Here is a 27,207-nt window from a genome sequence, read left to right on the forward strand (position 1 = left end):
TGGTTACATTGGGCATCTTGTAAAGACACAGAATTAAAGCCGGGTGTGATCAGGTTCGTGGCGGCCCAGCGCCACAGGCCATGGTATCGGAGTGCATACATTGTAGCAGCAGAGGAAAACGTTTAAGGCGGTGAGGAAATATGAATTTTTATGGTCAATTGTGTCCCCTATCTAGACCCCAACGGCTCCATGTACATGCTACAAGTACATGTATGTTCCCTCCACTTCAAGCTATGAAGACGCAAATACAATTGTGTCCAACGTTAATATGTACTCTTTCATATCTGCCATGAATGGGCCAGATATTCCGTTCTTAAGTATGCCTTGCCACCGTCTTTATATGGTATACTTTCACGTTTTCCAGCTCTGGCAAGGTAGGCCCTGAATTCTGCCATCGAGCTTTTTCCTGCTTCTGCCTCTGAATGCTCCAGCCTGGACCTGCTTCTGTATCCATGAACTTTGTCTTACTTCCTGCGCGGCTAACGGTGCCTAGCCCGGCCTGTTGCCAGCCAAAACTGTATTCAGCCTTCAAGTTATCTGCTCCGTTCCCCAAGAAATGCATTCTTGTCTAAGTAGCTTAGGTAAACATCCCTCTAGCTGCAGAGCAAAGGGCCCGGCCATACTGTCTCCGTGCAAGTAATTCATGACTCTCGTTACCATGGTAGGCCCATGCCCCCTCGCATCTCATGTAGACACTTAGACGCTTGTACACGCACTAGCAGTCAGTATAGAATAGACTCTGTCCGAGAAGACCTTTCCTTTTAGATAATATAGTTCCTTAAACACAAGATATTAGATATGATTTAGGACTAGGTTGTCCTGACACCCCAGACTTCTGTCTCCTCATGTAGGGCTAAATGTCAAGTTCCCTTCACCCTCTAGTTACACGTCAATCACACGTCATGCGGCTGCGCGCGCATCTCTGCCATGTATTTTTGCTGACTTTGCAGGATCCTCTTATGGATCCACCCACTTGTGTCATCATCATAATGACGTTTTTAGTATACGCCTCTATGCACGCCTATTGCAACGCCTTTTCTATTACGCATGTGTATTCTTATCAGCTGTTACGCCTCTTGCATCTGTCTTTACTGTAATGCATTACTATATATGCCATAACCTGTCAATAATGTATTGCTGATCCCTTCCTGAACCTTCGTGGTGATGGAACTCGATTGCCTGGTTCGAACCATCATTCCTTTGTAAGGAATAAATTCCCTATTATACCCTCGAATACCACGGATTCTGCCTCTTATTTTTACTGAGTTATTCGTATTGTATTTTACCGCATAAATTAAGTCTAGGTAATTTAAATTTACCACATAATTGGCGCCCGAATAGGGACACCTCTCACACCCCACGCGCCGGAGGTGCGTTGCAGACCCGGTCTCCTGCCACAGCCGGACGGACAATTACGCGTACCCGCAGGATTTCCTGTATCTCCCTCAGGCCAACGGGGGCGACTGAGGCTGCGATCAACACCCAGACGAGGCGGTGAGGAGTGCGGAGAATCCCGACCAGAGCCTAGCTGAGAGAGCAAGATCCGAGGTATACAGAGGCCCACCAGACTCTGAAGTTCCGAAGTATCTAAGTCACGAGTCGAGTCCAGTCCAGTTTGGTCTAGTCCAGTCCAGACTTCCGAGGCCTTCCGTTCCGTGCTTCCCGGTGAGTACCGTTGCTGAGGACGCATCTAGACGTGCACATTAGTTTGTGCCGGTCAAGACGGGTCTGGGTACACAGACCTGGTCTGCACTGTGTTAGCAGTGTATCTGTGCTGTTTAGCAGTACATACAGTATATTTAGCATTATGCAGTTAACTAGTTTTATTCTAATTATTATTGTTCGTTCTAAAATGTTTTGATATGTTTTAAATGTCGTGGTATGAGTGATTGTTCGATCTTCATTATTGTGTTTATTGTAATTATTGTGTTCAAAAACCGAGTAAGAATTAAGTAGCAAGGTTCAAGATGCCGTTATTTTCAAAATTAAGACAGATAAAAACTAGAAAAGGGATACTCGAGGAAGCTGTTCCCATCCCACCTAGGGACACTCCAGGGTACTTTATGTACCATAAACATGGCCTAGATGCCGTATTATATCTTGATCTATGGGTGGACTACACCAAGGATTTAGCAGAGAGTCAGAGATGGCCCGCTGCCGGAACATGGGATGCAGATTGCATCATGAGAATAGAAGAAGCGTTATGGAAAAAGAAAGCCAGACAGTCACAGAAGGATGCCATTGAACTATGGCGTAAAGAATCGCATAGGCGCACAGAGAAAGCGCTCAGAAAGGAAGAGAAAAGTAGGGAAGATTCAGAAAAAGCCCGAGAAAACATATTAATTGACGAAGGTACCCGAGTAAAATCAGAACAAGTAGACAGACAACGAAACACTCTTATGAATGGTATGTATCCTCTTCTGGCCGAGGGTTTGCCTAAGGCCACCTTGGAGGTACCAAAAGATCTGCCACCTCCGTTACTCCCGATTAAAGTACATCCCAAGACCGCAAAAGACATTTTCCTTTCTTCCTATTTAGACGATGCAGCCCCGAATATGCTAATGGTGCGCAGCCACGCACACCACCCGTTAACGACGCTCAACCCCAAAATCAGCTGCACCCACCTCCGCAGCAACAAACTCCTACTCAAGTTCTAACCATTCCATCTGTTTCTACAGTCCTTCCTGCACCCACACTCTCTACCCTACACCCAACAAATCCTTTTGGACTTGGCACCTCAGGAGGTGCGACAGGAGGTTTTTCCACGCCACCGCCAACAACTAGATTGACTTATAGGGATTTAGCATACCAACGTACACCCCAAAGAGCTAATGACAATATATTAAATGAGCCTCTTTCCGATTGTAGATATGATCCAGTGCCAGGAAAACACGACAGAATGTTGCTGTCTTCAGTACGTTTGCGACGAGCTACACAATATTTAATGACGTTACCAGGAATGGTTGAACATCTAGACAAAATATATCGCTTTATCCAAACAGGGCAAGGTCCTGAAAGTATTGCCGAAGCCATGGAATACCAGAAAGTAGACATACAAAAATTATTGTTACGCTTTTTCATAAACTGCTTGATCAGAAATAGAGATAGGCCTGAGGTAGATTCGGAGGAAATGCAAGCACTTACCAAATGGGGTCAGAATATAACAGACGGGAGACATGATAAACAGAAGTGTATAGAAGCCATGTGCCGAAGGATCAGAAAAGAAGTAGAACGAATACATGAAAGCAGAGTAGAAGCAGATAAAACTGAATCAGAGGAAGAGGAGGAGGAACAGTCAGAAATGAACACCGGACAATTTGAATTACCAGCTAAACAAATGATAGCTTATGTAGGAAAAGGAAGATCTTTTAATAAAACAATACGTCCGATACGTCCAGAATGTAACAGAATTTTTCAAACAGTTATCTCAAATCCAAGGACCCCTGAACACTTATTCCAGGCTACTGATAAATTACTTCGAGAACGAAGGGGGTACCATATGCTCGATTCTATGGATGAACAAGAATTAGCCAGGTCAGCAGTACAATGGGCTGACAGCTCTGAAAAATACAGTGATGATGCGCTAGCACACACGTTTCTGAATCTCGCCCCAGACGAGCAGCGTTTAGCTAGTATATACATGATACAACATCTCCTTATATTATATAAAGGTCAACACTCCGATCCTGGTCCCCTACCTGATATATTGATAGAACTGCTCATGAATAAATGGAGAGGTCTAGGTATCGATCTAATTAAAGTAATCCTAGAATACAGACATAGATATAGTGCCTTTTTGTGTCCAGAACATGATCCAGCTGCTTCCATGGAGAGAAAAACGTATTACATAGACAGACAGAATCCCTTACGCGAAGTACACCCAGTTAGAAATGATGACAATACGTTTAGACGCGTGTTCGTGTACACACCCATAACCAAAATAGAACTATTGGAAATGAAAAAATTAGTGCCCAGCCATGACAAAGATCCAGCAGGTTTTCACCGTGAACTAAAGGACATGTTACTCATGGGTGATTATACCTACCCTGACATTATGAAAATCTTGAAAGTATTATTGCCTGCCGGTATTTATGAGAAACTCAAGGAAAAAGAATGGGAGGTGGGAGACCAAAAGATTGATTGGACCGCATTAGAAACTGAAGAAAATAGCAGAACTGCAGGCGTAGGGCTTGGGGACAAAACAAAAGCATTGCCAGGACTATTAGTACAAGTATTGCCACGTTTATTAACTACGAAAAAGGAAGATTGGGGAGCAATCTCAGCTTGTAAACAGAAACCCGATGAAGACACTAGTGATTTTTATTCCCGATTTGAAAAATGTTTTGGTATTAATAGCGGCCTGAAAGCAAATAGTGAGTCATATCCACATCTTTTTGTAACAAAACTAGTCGAGAATTCCCTGCCGCAGGTTAAAAACAGAGTATTGAAAGTTGAAAGCACTTGGCAAGCTAACACTCCTTCACAAATGTTACAAATGTTACAGTATCACCAGAATAGAATTAGAGAAGAACAAGAACACGAACAAAGACGTATGAAAGACACGAAAATGAAAATGCTTGTCGCTCAGTCAGTTCCAGCTGACGGTCATAAAAAGGGTGCGACACAGTCCAGTAACTCAGCGGTTCCCGTTAAAGGGACATGCAACTATTGTAAACAGCCAGGTCATTATATAAACGATTGTGCAGTTCTAAAACATAATATCTCCACGGGTAAAACCAAGGAGAGACCGCGTCCGCCTAGACAGGATCAGATCCAACAACAAGTACCTCAGAATATACAGCCTATGCAAGCTGTACAACAGAACGTACCACAACCACAGCCACAGCCTATTGCCACAACACAAAACACGACACAACAGATGTACCAGTATGCACAAAATGACTATCCAGAGTATCAGCGCTACACATGAAATAGCCTAGAGAGGGAAGTTGGCTTACCCCTTATTGAGGTTCCTGTAGATCAAGAGGGTCCTTATGTACAGAGTCAAGTATTAGGGAAAGACAGAAAGTTTCTACTCGACACAGGGGCAAGCAGAACAACTATAAGTCACGATGAAGTCCCAGGGGCACCCCTCTCAGGCTCACAAAATATTTCCCTTGGTTTTTCAGGAAAGCCTACTATTAACGAAGTATCGCAACCACTTGCATTTACAGTCGGTCCATTGACACGAACTACAGATCTATTGCTTACGAAATCATGCCCAGAAAACTTGTTAGGTATAAAAACATTGAAAGCTCTAGGAGCTATAATATGTTGTTCTCCGGACGGAGTACGACTATTTTTGCGTGACTTTAAAGGTCACTACGTGTCTAGAGACATGGATCACAGGTTACAGAATCTACCTGCACATTTATGGGCACAAGGCCCCACTGATGTAGGTTGTATGCACATTACACCATATCGAGTCACACTCAAAACAGGAGTGGTATTACCACGAATGCGACAATACAAGTTACCGCCAGATGCTGTAGTGGCTTTACTGCAAATCATTGACGAGCTCATTGCACAAGGAGTGGTTGTAGAAACCGACTCCAATGTATGTAATTCTCCGATTATTCCGATTCTTAAACGAACTGATCCAAAAGCACCCCCAGTATATCGATTAGTTATTGATCTGCGCGAATTGAACAAATGCATTGTACCACAATATCCCGTGGTCCCAGATATCTCTTCATTACTGACAGCTATTGATTCAGAGGCAACGTTCTTTACTGTAATTGACCTCAAGAACGCCTTCTTCAGCGTCCCAATCGATCCGGAAAGCCAATATTTGTTCGGATTCAGTTTAAATGGACGAAGTTTTAAATTCGCACGCGCACCTCAAGGATTTACAGAAAGTCCTAGCATCTACAGCCAAGCACTAAAAAGACAACTTGACAGTATCCACATGCCAATTAACACTGCACTGCTTCAGTATGTCGATGATCTGCTGATCACCGCCCGAAGCGAACCCGAATGTGAAAAAGCATCACTGACGGTTTTACATTTCCTAGCTGACAAGGGGCACAAGGTGTCCCCTTCAAAGCTGCAATTTTGTGCCCAGCAAGTTGTGTACTTAGGGCACTTGCTGTCCAAATGGGGGAGACAGCTCACACCTGACCGCATCCAGTTAATTGTAAACATGCCTCCACCCAAGACACAAAAGGAGGTACGGGCCTTCATAGGCCTCACTTCATACTGCAGGCAGTGGATTCCCCAATATGCATTTTTGGCAAAACCTCTCATTCAGTTGACAACCCAGGAGGCAGCGACATCGACTGTCCTCCCTTGGACTCCAGAACATACACAAGCTTTTGAAGACTTAAAGAAAGCTTTATGCCAAGCACCTGTTTTAGCGACACCATGTTACAGTATGCCTTTTACACTCTTTGTTACAGAACGTGAAGGTACTGCCTTGTCAGTACTCACGCAGGAACAAGCAGGATCACACAAGCCATGTGCTTACTTTTCTAGCATGTTAGATCCCGTAGCTCAAGCTCTTCCTGCGTGTCTGAAATCAGTTGCAGCAACAGCTCTAGCGATCAGACAAAGCGATTCCATAGTATTAGGACATCAATTGACAGTACAAGTACCACACGCAGTAGAGGTTCTCTTGAACCGGACACAGACACAACACTTGACTATAGCACGACTGACAGGTTACGAACTCACATTGTTTCAGCCACACATAGAAATCAGACGTTGTAGTACATTAAATCCTGCCACACTTTTGCCATTAAGTGGAACAGACCCACTGGCACATGATTGTATTGAAGTCATTACTATTACGACGAAACCCAGACAAGACTTGACAGATGTCCCATTACCAGACCCAGACCTGACACTGTATGTAGATGGTTCATGTATGAGAACAAGTACAGGAAAGTTAGTGGCCGCTTATGCAGTCACGACAGACACCGAAGTCATTGAAACAAATTGTATCGACACATTATCAGCTCAAGCAGCAGAGCTTATTGCTCTGACACAAGCCTGTATTCAAGCCAAGAATAGAAAAGTTAACATATACACAGATTCACGTTATGCTTTCGGAGTCGTACACGACTTTGGAGTCCTTTGGCGAGAGAGAGGTTATTTGACTTCTCACGGTGCCAACATTCAACACGGTCCCCTCATTCAAGCTCTGTTAGATGCAATACATCTACCTACTTCAATATCTATCATGAAGTGTAAAGCTCATACAAAAGTCACCGATATTATTTCCCAGGGTAACGACCTAGCAGACCGAACAGCTAAGCAAACAGCACAGAATCAGACTCATGCAACTGACTTGACAAAGACAATAGTTCCGACACCGACACACTGCATGACAGTTAAGGATCCCGCCCTTGATGTAATTGACATACAGACACATGCTACACCAGAGGAAATAAAGAAATGGACTGAATTAGGAGGGATCCAAACAGATCAGGGATGGATGACGAAGGGAAAATCTACATGGTTTCTCCCCGACTCAATGGTTCAAGTTATCATTAACACAATACATAGTCCAGCACATCTAGGAGAAAAAGCCATGTTAGACAGTATTCAACACATTTGGTTCAACAAACACTTACGAGCTGCAGCCAAACAGAAAGTCCGAACTTGTATGATTTGTTGTCAGTTCAATCCAGGTAAAGGCGTCCCTGTAGAGCAGGGTGGATTTCAACCTCCCGATCACCCTTTTGAAGTCCTCCAGATGGATTATATCCAGATGGAACGATGTCGAGGATTCAAATATGTCCTCGTAGTTGTATGCGCTCTTTCCCGTTGGACAGAGGCGTATCCCGTCTCAGATTACACTGCCCCGACTACTGCCAAACAATTAGTTCGTGAATTCTTCCCACGGTATGGTTTGCCCCGTATCGTGTACTCAGATAATGGCCAGCCGTTCTCATCCGAGCTAATGAAACACATTTCACTCTTGTTAGGCTATCAATGGAAATTCCACTGTGTCCGACATCCCGAGGCAGCAGGTCTCGTGGAACGACATAATCAGACCCTGAAAATACGACTTTCTAAAATCTGTAGAGAGAAAGGTGTCGACTGGATAGTAGCCTTACCGGTTGCACTATTTTACATGAGAATGGTAGCACATTCTCGCACAGGGCTATCCCCGTACGAGGTGGTCTTCGGTAGGCCACCAAATATGTGGGGGACGCCTATACCTCGTAAAATAACTGATGTTGATTGTAATATGCTGACAGATTACCTTGCTTCCTTGATGTCTGCACTACAATCTTGCCGTTCACAGGTAGCTGCAGCCTTTCCCGACAACACCGAGGTAAAGCCCCATGAAGTGGTTCCTGGGGATCTCGTTTTCGTCAGAAACTTCGACAGGAGGAGCCCGTTGGAGCCTCGCTGGCTACAACCAAAGCTGGTTCTTCTAACGACGAGGACAGCAGTGAAGGTCGAGGGTCGCAAGGGTTGGTTACACTCGAGTCATATCAAGAAATTTCATGGACTACCAGCCGATCTGAACTCTCAGCCCTGCCCCCTTCCAGAGACTGATTCAAAACTCCCCCTGGTTGAAAAGACCGAATCTCAAACTTATAAACTGAAACTAAGGTCTAGCAAGTCAGACAATTCGATTGTTTAAGTTCTCTCCAAGGTGAATCGGTTGAATTAAGTCTTTGACATATATCCTCTAGACCGAATAAGAGAGAGAAATAGACAGAAACAGCTCAAGAAACATGCATACTGTAAATCACTTCATAGTCACTGTATAGTGACATTGTTGATTATGTTTTTTCTAAGTCTTTTTATTATTGCTGCAAGTATACTGTTACACATGTACTATCCTATTTTCAAGCGTGCTTACAATGTTACAGCCGAACATTCTTTTAGTGAACTACCTCCACATGAGTTGTCCTATAGATTTGCGCTGCGCAACAACACGTTCATTAGTATGTTACATCATTCCCATCAGACCAGCAATGCTACAAATTGTTGGATATGTGGCCGACTCCCTCCCTATCAGAAATACAAAGGAGTTCTGCCTCTCTTTCCGTACCCATTTACACACAATGGTTCCTGTGGAGCATGGTTTAGTTTGATTAACTCTTTAGATTCAAACACTGTAGTTTACCAGAGCAACTGGGTATGGGGAAACCTGAACTTAGTTTTGCTTAAAGCCTGTTATCCTAACAAGGAGGGACTTCCCAAAAGGACAGGAACTGACCTAGAAAATGAAGTATATGGATTAGGTAATTTTACACTTAACCTCATGATTCTAAATGTTGAATCTGAAGCTACACTAGTCTTGCCTGCTATGTCCGTATTACCAGTCAAAGGTGAATTCTGTGTAAGAAAGAATGGTTCAGTACACCTAGGTCATAGTAAATGTACTACTGTGATCGAATTCAGTGATAAAGGCAAGTCTACATTTAGAGCTTCCCGTCACTCCTACTTCATCTGTGGTCACACCGCATATATACGCCTACCCCTAGATTGGGATGGTACCTGTTACATTGCATTCCTTCTGCCACCTGTTTTCCTAGCCCCTCCTGATTATCATAGAAATACCAATCTAGTACACCATAGACCCCAGAGAGATATCCCGATTGTTGACTACACCGAAACAGCATGGGAACAATATACAGACTTTAATAAAGGTCTCTTTCCTTACATAGGTGTTGTCTCAAACAGTAAACTGATACGTAGATTAACCAGAACCCTTGAAGCAGTAGTGAATGAAACTACCTCTGCCCTAGGCAACTTAACAGAGGAGCAGTCTGCGATGCGGATTGTTATTCTCCAAAATCGTCTTGTCCTTGACGTCATCCTAGCAGATAGGGGCGGAGCTTGTAGGGTCATCGGATCAAGTTGCTGTGTTTTCATCCCAGAAAACGCGCCATCTGTATATAAAGCCATAACTCGTCTTCACAAGATTGCAAACCAGATACATCAGAATGCAGGCACCTGGACATGGTCCGGTTGGTTCTGGAGCGTGTTGTCAGCCTGGGGATGGAAAGTCCTATCCTTCCTAGGTATTGGCCTTCTCATAGTATTCAGTTGCTGCCTATGTCTACAATGTGGACCAGCGATTTGCGGCCTGTGTGCCACATCGTGTATTCCACGTTCAAGTTTTCATTCAAGATCCCGGAAGAAGAAAGAAGAGCAAATGATGTTACATGAACAAATTGATGGATTCCTGAAGATCGATATTTCATGAGGGTCCGTAGGGGACAAGGAGGGAATGAGGAAATATGAATTTTTATGGTCAATTGTGTCCCCTATCTAGACCCCAACGGCTCCATGTACATGCTACAAGTACATGTATGTTCCCTCCACTTCAAGCTATGAAGACGCAAATACAATTGTGTCCAACGTTAATATGTACTCTTTCATATCTGCCATGAATGGGCCAGATATTCCGTTCTTAAGTATGCCTTGCCACCGTCTTTATATGGTATACTTTTCACGTTTTCCAGCTCTGGCAAGGTAGGCCCTGAATTCTGCCATCGAGCTTTTTCCTGCTTCTGCCTCTGAATGCTCCAGCCTGGACCTGCTTCTGTATCCATGAACTTTGTCTTACTTCCTGCGCGGCTAACGGTGCCTAGCCCGGCCTGTTGCCTGCCAAAACTGTATTCAGCCTTCAAGTTATCTGCTCCGTTCCCCAAGAAATGCATTCTTGTCTAAGTAGCTTAGGTAAACATCCCTCTAGCTGCAGAGCAAAGGGCCCGGCCATACTGTCTCCGTGCAAGTAATTCATGACTCTCGTTACCATGGTAGGCCCATGCCCCCTCGCATCTCATGTAGACACTTAGACGCTTGTACACGCACTAGCAGTCAGTATAGAATAGACTCTGTCCGAGAAGACCTTTCCTTTTAGATAATATAGTTCCTTAAACACAAGATATTAGATATGATTTAGGACTAGGTTGTCCTGACACCCCAGACTTCTGTCTCCTCATGTAGGGCTAAATGTCAAGTTCCCTTCACCCTCTAGTTACACGTCAATCACACGTCATGCGGCTGCGCGCGCATCTCTGCCATGTATTTTTGCTGACTTTGCAGGATCCTCTTATGGATCCACCCACTTGTGTCATCATCATAATGACGTTTTTAGTATACGCCTCTATGCACGCCTATTGTAACGCCTTTTCTATTGCGCATGTGTATTCTTATCAGCTGTTACGCCTCTTGCATCTGTCTTTATTGTAATGCATTACTATATATGCCATAACCTGTCAATAATGTATTGCTGATCCCTTCCTGAACCTTCGTGGTGATGGAACTCGATTGCCTGGTTCGAACCATCATTCCTTTGTAAGGAATAAATTCCCTATTATACCCTCGAATACCACGGATTCTGCCTCTTATTTTTACTGAGTTATTCGTATTGTATTTTACCGCATAAATTAAGTCTAGGTAATTTAAATTTACCACAGCGGCGTCTCAACAAGAATCTGCGTGTAGTTAGGAAGATATGTTCTTAGTATTTGGCGCCGCCAGGAGTTGTGCCGCTTAACCAAGATGATGCCAAATGTTCTGCCTAGGAGAGCATTGCACTAAAATGCGCGGGGCTCAGACCATGCATACCTGGATGCCATCGAGTATGGCTTAAGGAAGCATGATAGCACGGAACTGGCACTGATCTCTGCATCAGAACACATGAGGTAGACAATCGACATGGAGGGCAATGCAGCACTGGTGCTGCTGGACCTCTCGGGCGCCTTTGATACCGTCAACCACAAAAAACTGCTGGAGTACCTGGAGGGGATAGGCATAAAGGTGAAAGCTCTGGCATTACTTGGGTCATTTTCATCGGATCAAGAACAATTTGTTGCCCTCTCTAAGTTCAAATCACCCAATTTTACACTGCCTTGCAGGGTACCCCAGGGCTCGTCACTGAGCTCCACCCTTTTTAATATTTATGTTGCCCGTCTGGCTCAGTTGATTCGCTCTTTGGGCTTCTCAGCTATCTCTTACGCTGATGATACCCAAATTATTGTGTCTGTAACAAGCAACCCCTCTGACACAGCATCACAGTTTCATGCTTATCTTCTGCATGTTGGACAATGGATGGCCGCTAACTGCTTAAAACTCAACTTCAATAAAACAGAGATCCTGCTCTTCGGTGGTAACACATCCTTTTGGTCTCCTACATTCTGGTCACCTGAATTGGGCTCTCTTCCCACCTCAACAAACAAAGTGAAAAACATAGGAGTCACCTTCGACACCAAGCTTACATTCGAAAGCCATGTGAATAATGTCACCTCTGCATCCTTATACACATTAAATCTGCTCAGAAAAATCTTTCAGTTTCAACCCTAAAATCTTCGCAAACTCGTCATGTTAGCCCTGGTCTTGTCCAGAGCCGATTACTACAATGGTCTTTTCATTAACCTAAGGACAAAATGTCTCACAAAATTCAGATTGTACAAAACGCCACAGCTCGCATTTTGCTGGACATTCCTAAGCATAAATCCGCTGCACTTAGACAACAATATTGGCTCCCATTGAAAAGACGCATTGAGTTCAAAGCGGTACACGGTACAGAACCCATATTTTCCAAACAGAATTTCCCACTCAGCTGCCTCGCCCTGCCCATAATTTGATGACCCCCCAGGTTCAGGAAAACCGCTTGGGGCGGTAGAAGCTTTTTGGTTGTTACTACCAGACTTTGGAAATCTTTTTCCCTAGCCTTAAAAAGGGAAACCCAACTGTTGGCCTTCAGGAAAGCCCCCAAAAACCTAATCTTTAATCTATCTAGACAGGTCTAATGGCTTAGTTGCTCTGCAAACTAGCATCTAGACACCTTTGGGTATTTGTTCTCGCTCTATAAATCCATTTTTCATATCATTTAATTTCTAAGAGCACTGATTGTCCTTGTGACAGCCCTGTCATGCAACTGTTACATATTATACTTATTTATCCTACAGTGCGACTTATAGAAACTCCTAACAAATACCACAACTAAAAACCCAGAGATCACAAAGTTATTTAAACAAGTGTCATTCATTTTAAAGAGAACATTTTAGGTCACGCTCTGTGAATGTTAAATATCTCGATTCGATATTATAGCCACCATACAGGTCCTCGGGATAAGCTCTGTTTATAAAAGTAGGAGTTATGTGCCATAAAGAGCACTGTACAGTTTGTATTCCAAAAGACCCAAGGCTCCAGGCTAGCATCCTCAAATATGCTCACATGCTCATTTTTCTTAGGAAAACCTGTATCATTTAAAGGGAAGTATTTTTTATTATGGCTACAAAATCCCTACAAAAGTCCACTTGAGCCCTGATATGGTAAGGTGAGCCACAAAAAAATAGAATAATACCTAGAAATAATGTTATGGGGCTGGAATCTGTAGCCAATAACTTTTGCAAAACCAGAGCCACTTACTCTGTTATTGTAACCTGGTACACCCCATGCCAAATGACAACAAGAAGGCGCATCTTCCATAGAGGACTAGAAATGGAAATAACTTGGGTACTGGATTCAAAAAGTGAAGACAGCTATTGAGAATCAACACCTGCTGCTGAGACAGCAGATGCTGCGCACAGAAGCAGGAGGGGACACTACTGTTGAGTCCAGCCCATTGTGTCTCCTCTTTCTTCTGTGAAAATCTTATTCACGAAACAGAATTTGTGAATTCTAGGTAACTAAATATTTGATGTCGTTTATCAGCCAAATCACATTTAATAAAAAGATTAAATGTGGTAAACACAACTCGCAAGCTTCAACCTCACGAGTTTAAAGGCCAGTTCATATCCAAATTTTAACTCTTCGATGTCCACTCAACCACTTTTTCAAACACTAATACCTCAAAACTTCAGAACAGAATAACACCAACCCATAAAAAGAATGCTTTCTGAGAGAAGTTCTACTTTCATTACAAGTTTGGTGAAAATTAGTTCACGTGCTATGATTAAGTGGATGAGGCTGAAACTATGGAGCATTGGCACTATCCTTTTGGCCCCTGATTTTAAATACTAAATGATCACTTAAAATACTTAATGAACATGTATTAGCATGGAAAGAGCACTAAAATGTGTGGTATTTGAATCCCATTCACATTAGAAGTGAGTACTGGTCTAAACACAATATGAACCTAAATAAGAGTCACCAAGGTCATTAAGAGGAATAAAACTCAATCAGAAATATATTGTCAGTGAATTTATATCTGAGATGAATTTTAGAAAACATTTGGATAGAGATTTCTGTACAGAATATTGAAGCATGCAACACAGGACATTTGACTTAGCCCTCAAACATCCATGGAAAACACTATTACAATATATAATGTCCTTGTTTATTGTAACCTGAACAACATGAGGCATCCAAAGGTATTCGAACAAGCACCAAATGATGTGAAGCCATTCGGCATAACTTGTATGATAATCAGCTGAAAACTATTTGTTCTAAGCATTGACCCCTGTAGGAGAGTAGGGTCTGCAATCCTATGATCACCCAGATTTTTTGCTTTTGCTTCATTGGGTTACGACTTTCCCCGGCTGTGGGCCTGCCAATCAGACCCACAGCCTAGCTGTTCTCTCTCGAAATTAACACACATGTACATTAGGTGCATCCACTAATTGGAACTGGGCCGCCTTATCAGTCCCTGTATCAGCATACCACAGGTATCCAGGGCATCGGTGTACCCAGGGCCTACCAGGGGCTGCAGCATGTATTATGCCACCCCTGGATGGCCGCCCAAATCTGACACAACTGACTGCGCGACAGCTGGGGCAAGGTGGTGTAACCACCCGTTGCTGTAGGTGTAGTATTCCTATACCTAACCCTAAAATGGACGCATGGATTCCTGTCAGTCACTCCTATGGCAGGCCTTATCAATCCTGAAGGCAGAGTGCTGGGAATCATGTGAGATGGTGCTCTGGCGCGAGCTGAGCCCGTCGACGGCTTGCGGAACCAAATCCTAATAGCCGATCCATGGTGACGCGGGCCAACTCCTTTAAAATGCATTATAACCCTCGCGGTTATTTGCTAACTTTGGCATCGCCTCACCTACACATGTCGAGTAAGGTGTCATACGAATTGGAATACGAACCCCTCGCCAATTCTGGCGACGGGGTTAGCATTCCCCCCTTTTAGAGGGGCACGACATGGAAGTAACCTTGAACCCCGGTTAAAAGTTGACTCAAGCCTCAGCATCACAAAATGGATGCTGCCACCAGACACAAGTCTGACCTCCTGCTGCTGGGAGACCTTCCAGCGAGGGGAGCTTGGACAAAGGGTTTCCTGTCAAGGGCGGTGTTAGCACCATCCCAGACAGGGTTTGTGTATCCCAGGTAGGCAGGGCTGAAAGGAAGGTGATTGCAAGTGGCACCCCGGTGCTCACTGTGCATAGCCCAGCTCAAACCAGTTTCGGGGGCACACCAGCCCCTGAGCTGGGGCGAAGCCGGACAAAGGATAGGGGTGTAACCACCCCCCTCCTGGTCCCACCCATAGGTAGGACCTAGTCACGGGCCAGCCCCTTTTTCCTAGAATAAAGGTGGGAGCGGGTCCCCTTCCCAAATTGGATAATTCTGAATCTTGAACTACTTTCCACGAAAGGAACTCTTGACTATTTCTGAAGACTCTCCCTTGTGGCTAAGGAGTAGCCACCCTGCACCAGCAGGCACCACCTAAGCGCTTGCGGTTTGCTGTACGTCTCTCCCACGGATCAAGACTGCCCAGCTCGACGAGACCCGGGTTCCCTGCCATCTCTGACCTCTACCTACATCATCAGCCCAGCTGAGATTCGTAGGTGTGACGAGACCTGCGGGACCGGCCATCTTCAGAACCTGCACGACGCTTATCTAGCACGCCCACCGAGGGACCCTCGAGTGAGTGCACCTAGGGTTTGAGACGCCCTAACCCTGAGCGGCTCCAGCACCGAAGTCTGCCTCCCCAGCATCCACGAGATCTGCGTGGGGGCCCTTCTGCTCCTTGCTGCTCACCGCGTTGTCCGACCACTCGCCGACCGGCTGGTGGCCCTCTTCACGACGCACCACGACAGACTTTCATCCCTGGTCTGGTTGCTCCAGACTGGCTCTTGCTCCCCTTCAACAGAGGAGTATCTCGGACCCTCCTGGTCGCAAGCTTCAACCTCACGAGTTTAAAGACCAGTTCATATCCAAATTTTAACTCTTCGATGTCCACTCAACCACTTTTTCAAACACTAATACCTCAAAACTTCAGAACAGAATAACACCAACCCATAAAAAGAATGCTTTCTGAGAGAAGTTCTACTTTCATTACAAGTTTGGTGAAAATTAGTTCACGTGCTATGATTAAGTGGATGAGGCTGAAACTATGGAGCATTGGCACTATCCTTTTGGCCCCTGATTTTAAATACTAAATGATCACTTAAAATACTTAATGAACATGTATTAGCATGGAAAGAGCACTAAAATGTGTGGTATTTGAATCCCATTCACATTAGAAGTGAGTACTGGTCTAAACACAATATGAACCTAAATAAGAGTCACCAAGGTCATTAAGAGGAATAAAACTCAATCAGAAATATATTGTCAGTGAATTTATATCTGAGATGAATTTTAGAAAACATTTGGATAGAGATTTCTGTACAGAATATTGAAGCATGCAACACAGGACATTTGACTTAGCCCTCAAACATCCATGGAAAACACTATTACAATATATAATGTCCTTGTTTAATGTAACCTGAACAACATGAGGCATCCAAAGGTATTCGAACAAGCACCAAATGATGTGAAGCCATTCGGCATAACTTGTATGATAATCAGCTGAAAACTATTTGTTCTAAGCATTGACCCCATCACCAAAGTTTTGCTTTGATCATTATAGCGTTTTCACCCAGGTAAACCCTGCACTGAAAGGTCAGCAGAAGAGAACTGGGAATGCTACAAATTTGGTATACAGAATGCTGACTTTGTTCACACTTTTAGTATCTAGCTTCCTGGTATTAACATGTTGATAAAAAATAACTGTGCCAGTAAATAGCAAACTGACTAGGGAACATTTATTTTGAGGCCCAAGCACAGGCTTATTTAGTGACACCCACCCTGACAAGGATTGTGTTTATTGCTTGAGTGGGGCTCTCACCCTCACATCCAATAAACCAAATTCTTACAACCCGCATGTTCCGGAGACCAAACTCTCACACCACCCACTGCCCCAGAAAGTCACCTGCCCCCAACCTCTTTCGTCAAGTACCTTTTGCCTCCTCCTAGCCTCCACGTCCAATTTCCTGACCTACCCATATTATGCCACATCCTCCCTCCTGCTGCCCTCACCATGGTCACGCGTCTCTTTGCCAATGTTATTCTTGTGGTTCTTCCTCTTCTAGCCTGGTAATCTGTGTAACTTTACCTTCTTTTTCGGTCATGGCCCTCGTTGGTTAGGCTGATAACCCTCTTGCATACGAAAAGTGTGGGAGAGGATATGGTTTTGGGCAGCGGTGGTGGGTTTACTTAGTTTCTAGATAGGGGCCAGATTCCTATTTTCAGTGCTGCAGTCTAACTCAGAATATGGGCCCACAAGGCCCATAAGTCAATGCAATCTCTTGAGAGGCAGCCATCTTGGAACACAACTATTTAAGCAATTCACGATCTGCCGCACCTGCTCTTTATACAAAAGTGCAGCTGGCAATGCAGCTTGGTTCTTGTATCTAGATGAGACATACTTTGGAAAGACATTCAAGAATAGGTCTGGAAAGTCCAAGGAAAAAAAGCATTACGTGCCTCATTTGGCTTGGTTGAAAACATTTGGAATTTATGATGAGAAAATCTATGGAATAGTCATTGAAAATGTGATTCTGGTGGGGTGCGGCTACTCCACGTGTCCTTTTAGTTCTTACTTTTCTTTTATAATTTACATTAATGCTCAATAATTTGAGGTTTTATGAGTGACAGTTCATCTGTCAGAAACGTTCGCTTACAATACTGTTTGAAAAAAATGCATTAAGTGTTGGGCCAGTGTAAGGAGGAAGCACTCTTGCTTCTTTCTATTGAAAATTCTGCGTAAAATCTTGCCTTTTATTCCATTGGGCCTCAGGAAAACGGTAATTGGAGCTCTTATCCTCTCAAAAATTGATTATGGCAATGCATTTTATTTAGGAATCGACAAGTGTCATATTAAACCGCAGTCATTGCAGAATGCTGCAGCATGAGTACTACTTAATATTCCCAAATACCACTCCCATTTCCGCTAGCATCAGGCAGCTTCATTGGCTCCCAATCCAACAGCGTGTAGAATTTAAAGCCCTCTGTCTGGTACATAAGGTGCTGTATGGTAAGGGAGCCATGGATATACAGAAACTATTTTTCTGTTACTCCCCGCGGCGGAATCTTAGATTCAGCCAACACAGGGCTAGTGCAGGTTCCCAAGATTCAAAAAGTCAGATGGGGAGGCAAAAGCCTATCTCACCGAGCAGCCAAATTGTGGAGCAAGTTACCAACTACTATTAGGCTACAGTCCAACAGACTTCTCTTTAGGGAAATGGTCAAGACCTGGCATTACCCCCCTCAATAAACTTCGGTCGAGCCTGGTGATGTGAGGCATTTTAAGTAATATGTCAGCGGCCCGGAATCATTCTGACCCAAACAGCCAACAGCCCCACCTCCATCACCACCAAGAATTAAAGTTATATCATTGTTGAGTGAACTATATTCAAACCACTCAGAAAGTCTCAAGACATGAAGACTCTTTTGTAGATCTTCCACGGAGTAATAACAAACAGTAAGTATAGGATATAAATGTAAAAGTTTACTAAATGACAAGTACCATTCAGTGTAATCAATGACCTTATTGCAATATCTCATGAAACCACTGTAACTGTAGTAACTTGTAAATGAATAGTAATACATAACTTATGCTTTTGAATTGAATTTGGAATCGCGCCAATCCTCTGATAAAGATTTAGATTTTATTTATACATGAATCAAATAATTCATATTTCATAATTTGTGTACTTGTTTGACGAATGCTTGTATCCGTAATTTAGGGTATTATGTTGAGGTTCAAATCATCGAAATTGCTTAGGTTGGGTCCCGGATTCCAATAAGGACTAAATTCGGGTCTCCAAATTACAATAATGATTCAGTGGGAGTACCTGGATTCTTGCAATGATTAAGCTGGGATCCACAAATGTCAAAAGGTTACGCCCACCAAAAGAGATCCAGTCCCCTTCTCTGTCCCTCTTGCCCCCTGTGTCAAAGCCCAGTGGCCCTCAATTTCTATCTGAAAGCCAGCTTCTCCCCAACGACCTCCTTCTACAACCATATGTGTAACACTTATCTCATGACTTCCAATTTGTCAATGGCTTGCAAGGCAATGAACCTTAGGAGAGAAGTTTGCACGCAGTTTTTCAAAAACACAGTCTTGGGTTCTGGATTGGAAAAGGAGAAAATGACACTGCTGGAAATGCTTCCTCTAGATCACTTCCTCCATCTACTTTTTTGTGCTCTTCCTCTAAAGACAGAATCTGTCCATCTGGGTTCCCCACAGCCACCTCGTTGTCATCTAGGCTCTGAATCATGGTCTCCAGCACCTTCTCCAATCAAGACCTCTATTTTCAATCCGTTGGATGCTTTGCAGTTGTTAGTTGAGCTGTGATGATCTCCAGGACTCCTCTGGGGCTGGTGCACCAGAGGCTCTGTGTACCACCATTCCCTTGACGATTAAGCTCCAGTGGCATAAAGAACAACCGTCGAGCACAGCCTCCCCAAGCATGGGAACTCGACTACCTGGCAGACTACCCCCCCCCCCCCTCTGCTGCTAGGATCCGCTGCCAATCTGGTACATACTGCCTGGGAGAGAAAGCACAGCCGAAGGTAAGGGAGTCCCAGTGGAATTATTTGTGCAAGCAGCCATTCCAAACATCTGTCAGGTTTTCGCCCTCCTTAATCCCTGACATTTTATATAAAAATGCACATGATCAAGTTTATAGAATAGGTACTCCTATCCATCATACTAGATGTATTTTTATACTAGCATAATGAGACCAAAATCTATAACAGTAAATACATTTAAAAATGGTAAATAAAGGAAAATATAATATAAAAGCTTTAATTTTACCTCTGGAATGTACTGTATTGACTCTACGAAAGTATCCAGGGAAGCTTCCCAAATGGCCAGTTTTACTGAAAACACAATTAAACACACATTCATTCAGGGCTGGGTTTAGAAAGCTGTTTTGCACAATTGCATTATTTGTTCCATTTTGTACCATGTGCCTTGGTTTCCAAAATGCTAACATTCTCCTGACTCATTTAAAAATAGTAATTTATAGAGGCTAGTACTCGGTTTTCCATTATTTCGTGCATGCAGGCTATTATCAAGAGACATTTCAAACACATGGGCTTTGTTGACTAATCCTAAAGTCCTTAGCTTGAGCCAGCGCTCGCTGAATACCATAAATGTCTGTGTACCTGCACGGATCGTATGTAATCCAGGGAGTTAAGGTAACTCACGTTGAATTGATTGTTAAATAACTGTGAGTACTTGAGCCTCTTTCTCGATTTCACTGAACCAGTCATGCAAATTACTTCCTACACATGCTTTGCGTTTTTGCAGCGAAGAGTCTATGGAGGTTTTGTTGTTAGTTAATGTGCAAATCAGTTTTACTCTAGTCTCTGTCAGAAGCCAGAGATGTGAAAGCACTGGCACAGCCTATATGACTGGTCTTGCCAAGGCTGGAATGTATTTAAAGGCATGCACTTGACAATAAAAGTGGACACATAATACAAAAGTAATGAAAAGTAAAAATGCTAATTTTTGTAAAGGTGACATTCGTATGTTTGCAAAAATAACTCATCAAAAAATGTCCCATCCAAAATAAAAAAATACAAATTTTAAAAGCTGAAATGAAACCATCCTAAGCACTGAAATGGGACTACTTTTTAGGTACATGTGCACATGTCCAAGAACGAAACAGCATCACTTACAGTGAGAGCCAATGGCTGAAGAGTGCTGAGCCACTGCCACATACTGTATTGGGCAGAAGCAAAATGTGAATGACACTTCAAAAGACCAGTGGATTAAGAGGACTGATAGAAAGCTGTCTCTTCTTCAGACTAAAAAATGGCCACACTGGAGTAATGAGGGAAGCTCACACTTGAAATTGTGCAGACCAGTGCTTTCCAAACGTTTTAGAATCACTAGTCAATTTTCAGAAGGACAAACTTTAACAACTCACCCTAGCTTTAATGGGCATAAGGTGGGCGATTTTTAAATGTAACTAGGCATTGTCTGTTAGCACACTGTAATTTACAGACAGAACGTTTTACATTTAAATTACCAGTACATTTCATATACAAGAGTTTTTGATAAAACTATATTACACACAAATGATAATGCGTGGAAATCGAGTTTAAGTGACTATATATCAGTAAAGTGTTTTGATCAGAAAAATCGTACTTAACATCACGCTTCAGAATTTCAATAAAAATGTGCTTAATATTTGCTTTCTTATCTGCTGAATTTGTACAGTTCATTTACAGGTATTTACATTTTTTTGCGTGTTACAAATAAATGACACCATACAGCCTTTCCTTTCACACTCCTTGTACTCCTGCTAGACTGTCATATAATTCACTTTACTTTTCTTTGTCTAACTGCAAAGTGAGATGAGCAAATAAACACCAATACCCATGTTAAAATTAAGCAGCAATTTGTGAGAATACATAGCCTGACATTTGGCCTCTGTCTTTGAACAGCAGCTAATGTGACAAGATAAACACAACATTTAAAGGCATCTTTATTTATTGTTTGGACTTCTGCGACCCACCAGTGGCTTGCAATCCAGATGTTTTCTGGATACACGTGGGCACTAATGAGTTCCGTGCCGAGAATTTTAGTAAATCAAAATTCTCCTTTCAGTGACTATCTTTCTTGTGTTATCACGGAAAGGGCAACCCACAAAAAAATCGAGTGGAATAGTACTACATGAGCGCCTAGACAATTAAAACGTGTGTTCAGTGACGAAGATAACAATTTCACATATGATATTAAAATAAGAAAGTTCAGCAAGGATAGTAGACAAATCAATGCATTATTACAACAACCCCAAAATATTGAACATTGACGACAGCAATATTAAAAATAGATTATAGTGCCATTTCCAGTTTATTGCAGAGCAAATGAAATCTGACATACTTTAGTCCAAATTTGAATTTATAAAGTACCCTTTTCCGCCACAATACAGTGCCACAGGGGAGCTGGGAGATTGGGGCTTGCTGTAAATCAGTCACTGCCTGTGTTAGTGCAACATTCAACCCTGCCATCCGTGTCAACTCGCCCGCCAGTATTATCAACATATAGTGAAAGGTTTAAAAGGCATCTGACTGTGCCAAGTCTCTCTCCAACCTACACCACAAGACAGAGGTTGTGGCCATGAGGGCAGCATCTGAACTCACTCAACTATCTAAACCAGAACAAAGTAAACGCCTTAACAGGAGTACAATAGAGGACCCCCGTTCAGTTTTTAAGCGTCAGAAATAGTGCATAAATATTTCTTTATCAAAACAGAGTGCCACCAGGCTACACTAGCAACACGGTCTCATTCTGGTACAATTAAACATAGCTTTCTGTCCAAAGAAAGAAATTCACTCTAAATATATACTTTGTGCCTGTATTGCTAGCATTAAGAGGTTGTCCTCCCTAAAATTAACAGCAATTTGACCCCCGCCCATATTGGCTAACATCTATAAGTCCTTTGCTTTTAAAAACTGAACATACTGTAAGCATTACCATTTTATCTGAAGAACCATAAAAGGTGTGCTGTTGAACCCATCTAAACACTGTACCAACCGTACAGGAACGGCCCATCCTGGATGCTGCTACTAGCCCTCCAAGCAGTAGAACGCATGATCCAACAGCCCCGTTATGCGTCTAGATCTTCAAGAGATTCAAAGGCTGCGATGAGCCAACTCCCGGTGTCAGGCACTGAACAGGATCCTCTTTAAACACAGAGGTAAATGCTTGAAAATATTGACGCAATTAGCGATGAGGGGCGTTGGTCAGCAAGAGGCTGATTAAATAGCCTTGGAGCGGTAATACAAGGTTTGTACTGTTCAAGGCCCTCGGCCATCAACTGCAGCATGGTGTGACGAGAGAAGCAAACAGTTGAAGAGGACAACGATGCTGGTGGAGAAACATTATTAAGAGGAGAGCCAGGGGAAGGGGTAAGTAGGACAGTAAATAATTGTAACATAGGCAAGCACATCCAGTTACGCTCTAGACTGCATAGTGATGAGGAGTAAAGGTTTGCTAACAACTGCTCAGAGCTGAGACACAATGTTGTTGGCCAGGCTGCAGGTCAGGCCGGTGCCATCTTCTTCAACGTTGATAGACTTCACAATGCAATTACCGATGACCACAGAGAATCTCTTACATCGCTGGTTTCCAAAGAGAGGCACAAGCTTTGTATCCAGAAGCAGACCTGCTGCTTTTGGGAAGGCGCCAGTGGGATCAGCCAGCATTCGCACCTTGCCTTCAGAATGCTGTGCCCTGCCCCATTCAGTCATCACAAAGCCGTCATTGACAGAGATGCAGGCGATGACAAAAATGCCCTTCCCCTTCAACTCTTCAGCTTTTTTTCCACATAACCAGGGAGGTGGGTCTTGGAGCAGCCAGGGGTAAAAGCTCCAGGCACGCCAAAGAGGATTCCCTTTTTGCCCTTGAAAACTTCTGCCACGCTGACTTTGTTGCCCGGCTCGCCCTCGAAGATCTCTACATCAGGCACCGAATCTCCAACCTGCAACTGCGCAGACATAGCTCTGGATGCTACGAAGCTTCTGCTGACTGCTCTGACCGCTCTCAGAGATTATATAATAACATGCTGAGCCTTTAAATATTAAAAAGGGTGGAGAAACAGTAATCTAAGAGGAGTGCAATGTTAATTAGATTTTTTGGATAACTTAGAATTAAAAAAGAATTGTGGCCACAATTGTTGATAGAAATTCACAACTGCTGAAATTACACCATCCAGGCAATTTTGGAACACAAAACACGTTTTTATAAAAACAGGTCAACGTTGGTTTGGCCCATTGTGGGACACAATATGTTACCCAAGCCTTTTTAAGAATATAAAAATACTTAGACAAGAAAGGAAAACTGAAGGATCGCAGTAATATATCCTGATTCATGCTTCCAATGTTATATTTGTAAACATAGGTTTAGCTCACTGGGCCAGAGGATATCCAAGATGCTCTATATACAAAAGGATGTGTTCGCTAAACACTAAGCTAAATAAGCAAAGAGAAGAGATATGCAAATTATAAGACACACTCTAATCAACTGTTTACTGAACATGGCCTTAAATGTTAACAAAAAAAGGGTGGACAACAAAAGCTTATTTTTTCATATTGTGAAAAAGTGAACACTTTATTTCAGTAAGGCAGAAGCTAATTCTTTAGGCTACTGAAAATTGCTAGTATGGGGTTCCATAAAGTGGATATGAAAATGACCTAAATTACATTTTAACCTTCTATGATTGCTCTCCTTATAACCCCTTGTTCTACAACCACATCTCAGATGAAATATGTTCATCCCAAGTACTGTATTTTGGCGCAAAGTTATTTTTCTCTACCACATTCTTCTTCTCTACATATCTGTAGATACAACCTCTGTCTCCCCGCTACAGAACATGCACAGAGAAGACATTTGGCTATTTTGCTGACATTTTGGTATTCTTCTTGACTGTAACTGATCTATCTGTACCCACTTAATGATATGGCCATGAGGGAGAAAAGGTGAGAAAACCAATCCCAAAGGCCGACATCAAGAGAGTAACTATAAATTTAAAATGCTCCCCACTTAAACACACCTCTAATCAACCTGAGCACTTCAAGTGAGCACCCCCAACTCTCCTTAGGAGAATTCCCTTTACCATTTTATCCTCTTTCCATTCATCTAGATATCCTTTCACCCTTTTATCTACTAATCCAGAGGTTGTAAACTTGTAGTCTGGTTAATCCTGGGCAGGGCCGGACTGGGAACCTAAACCGGCCCTGGCAAAGTGCTCGTCGGGCCCCCCCCGGGGGAGGGGAGGGGTTGGGGGTGCCGTCGAGCTCTTTGCCAGGGCCGGTTTTCGGCCGATTTTGTTACAGGGACGATTTTGCAGCCCTGTAACAAAAACGGCCTCCAGGGGCCCAAAACCGGCCCCCACCCGTGCGGCGCACCGGGGCATTGCCCGGTGCCCGCTACGGCCAGTCCGGCCCTGATCCTGGGGATACAAGAACCTGCTCAGGGGGTCCACACCTGCTAAGAAAATTAAATTATATTAACAGATTAATAAAGGGCATATAAATTAAAAAAGCGAAACGTAAAACAGAATATTTTAAAACATTCTGTAATGTGTAGGAATTTGAATTTGGAGGTTTAAAATAAAAAAGTATCTTCTGATCGATTAGGGGGGGGGCAGTGCAAGTGCGTCAAACAGAATATAGTGAGGGGGACCTCAACAGAAGTTTAGAAAAGATCCAACCTTCCCATTAAAATCTTGATTTTTTTATATTCATTTGTGACTTTAGTAATATATGTCATCATTTGTGCATTTGTTTGATGAATGCTTCATCATTTGTTTATTGTTTTGAGATTCAAATTATTGAAATTGCATAGTCAGGGGTCCTGGATTACAACAATGACTAAGTGGGGGGTCCACAGAAGTCAAAAGAATAAGAACCACTATTAATCCATTAATCCCTCCATCCTTTCACATTTCCATCCATCAACCACCCGTTCATATATATATATACATCCATCCTTTCACCCATCCACACATCTAGATATCCATGTAGTCAACATGCCCATGTACCTATGTAAACACTTATGGTTCCTTTCACTGTTCCTGATCTGCCCATCTTCCTTCGGTCATCCATTCACCCTGGAACTCAATCTTTTCACTCTTACATCCTTCCATTTTTCTCACTTCCTTCCAGTCATTCTTACTCAACTGTTTTTCCTTTTTCCATCTACCCATCTGTTTTTCACTTTTTTTTATTTGATAATGCCTCTGTCTTTTCCCCTATTTTCATGTCATCATTTCTCAGGTTACTTTGCTGTGCGTGTCAGCCCACACATCTTTGTAATGGTATCCCTTAATAATATTATTTCTGAGCATTTTGTCTGAGCAAAAGAAGCCTATAAACATCTAAATAATATTGTAGTGGGACCCTGTCCCTGAGCCTATTGGACAAAGTGGCAGTGGCAGTCCCAGTTTAAGATGTCGGACGTTGTCGAGATGAGAAAGAATGTTAACAGCTAAAATAAAGGAACTCAAAAAACCCTCCTAGAGAATGGAGTGTAAGATGACAGCCAGGGAACATGCCTTGGACATCAAGAAAGAGAATACATAAAACATGATGCAGGGTTAGATTGGTTGGAGCAGGGGGCTGGCAAAGTATAATCTGCAGTGGTAGACCAAGAATATAAGAATCAAAACTGCAGAAGGCTGGATGCCTGCGTTTTCTTCAAATGCAAACTTCTGGAAATAAAGTTCAACACTAATAAAATGCTGAAAGGGTCACACAAAGATTTTAAGGGCAAAAACAAATGCCGGCTAGGACTGATTTAAATCTCAGTTGCAGACTTATTGGGAAGAGCTCAACTTCCCACAAAGCTCCAACTGGCAAGCAAACCACCAAGACACCTTAAGTGGAGTTCACCAGCCCCAGTAACATGAAGCAGTCTTCAAAGCAGTAGTGAGACTGAGAAATTACACTATGGGCAGTATAAAGTTTTTTTCCCCCTGATCTGGGCCTCACCATTAAGTAACAGAAGCTACAAATTACTGGAAAGGATTAATGTGTCTGCAGATACTAAGCCTCCTTGTGTTTTCCAGCGAAATTACAATTGAAGAAAGATGAAAAACGTCCCCTTCATCAAACAAATTTGGCAAGAGTCCTGAGTGCAGTGGAAATCAGCGATAAAGCGGACAGCATTCATTGCTCTACTTGATAAAGAAGGCTTCTGCCTTCAGCGTGAAGGGAGATGTGGCTGTCTATTATGTCTTGAAGTTTATACTGTAACACTGAAGACATGTGTCTATTATTGTGAAAATAATTTTTTTTTTTTAATCAACTTTATTGCATTTTCATAACAAAGACAAGAATTCATCGGCAGCAAATCAAACACATTATTGGGACAAAAGATACTCAATTGAAGACGACCGTGACTCGTAAGACACCTTTGAAATGGACATGACACCTACTTAACGGAATATACGTATCCAACACACACAGACCCCTCAGGCGGGTCTTAAGTGGAACCACTTGC

The 27,207-nt window shown here is 42.9% G+C and overlaps 1 protein-coding gene and 1 pseudogene across 2 annotated transcripts in view; both read right to left on the minus strand.

The window, feature by feature from the left end:
• RMND1 (required for meiotic nuclear division 1 homolog) overlaps nt 1–27,207 on the minus strand; it is a 485,798-nt gene that overhangs the window by 115,304 nt on the left and 343,287 nt on the right. For both annotated transcript variants that reach the window (XM_085652595.1, XM_085652596.1), the window contains exon 9: nt 20,008–20,072. In XM_085652595.1, coding sequence (XP_085508721.1) covers nt 20,008–20,072 — 65 coding nt within the window. The remainder of the gene's footprint in view (nt 1–20,007; nt 20,073–27,207) is intronic.
• LOC146855092 (peroxiredoxin-5, mitochondrial-like) lies at nt 23,116–23,746 on the minus strand (annotated as a pseudogene).

The sequence above is a fragment of the Triturus cristatus genome, chromosome 4_1, assembly GCF_964204655.1.
Source record: "Triturus cristatus chromosome 4_1, aTriCri1.1, whole genome shotgun sequence".
Taxonomy (NCBI): Eukaryota; Metazoa; Chordata; class Amphibia; order Caudata; family Salamandridae; genus Triturus; species Triturus cristatus.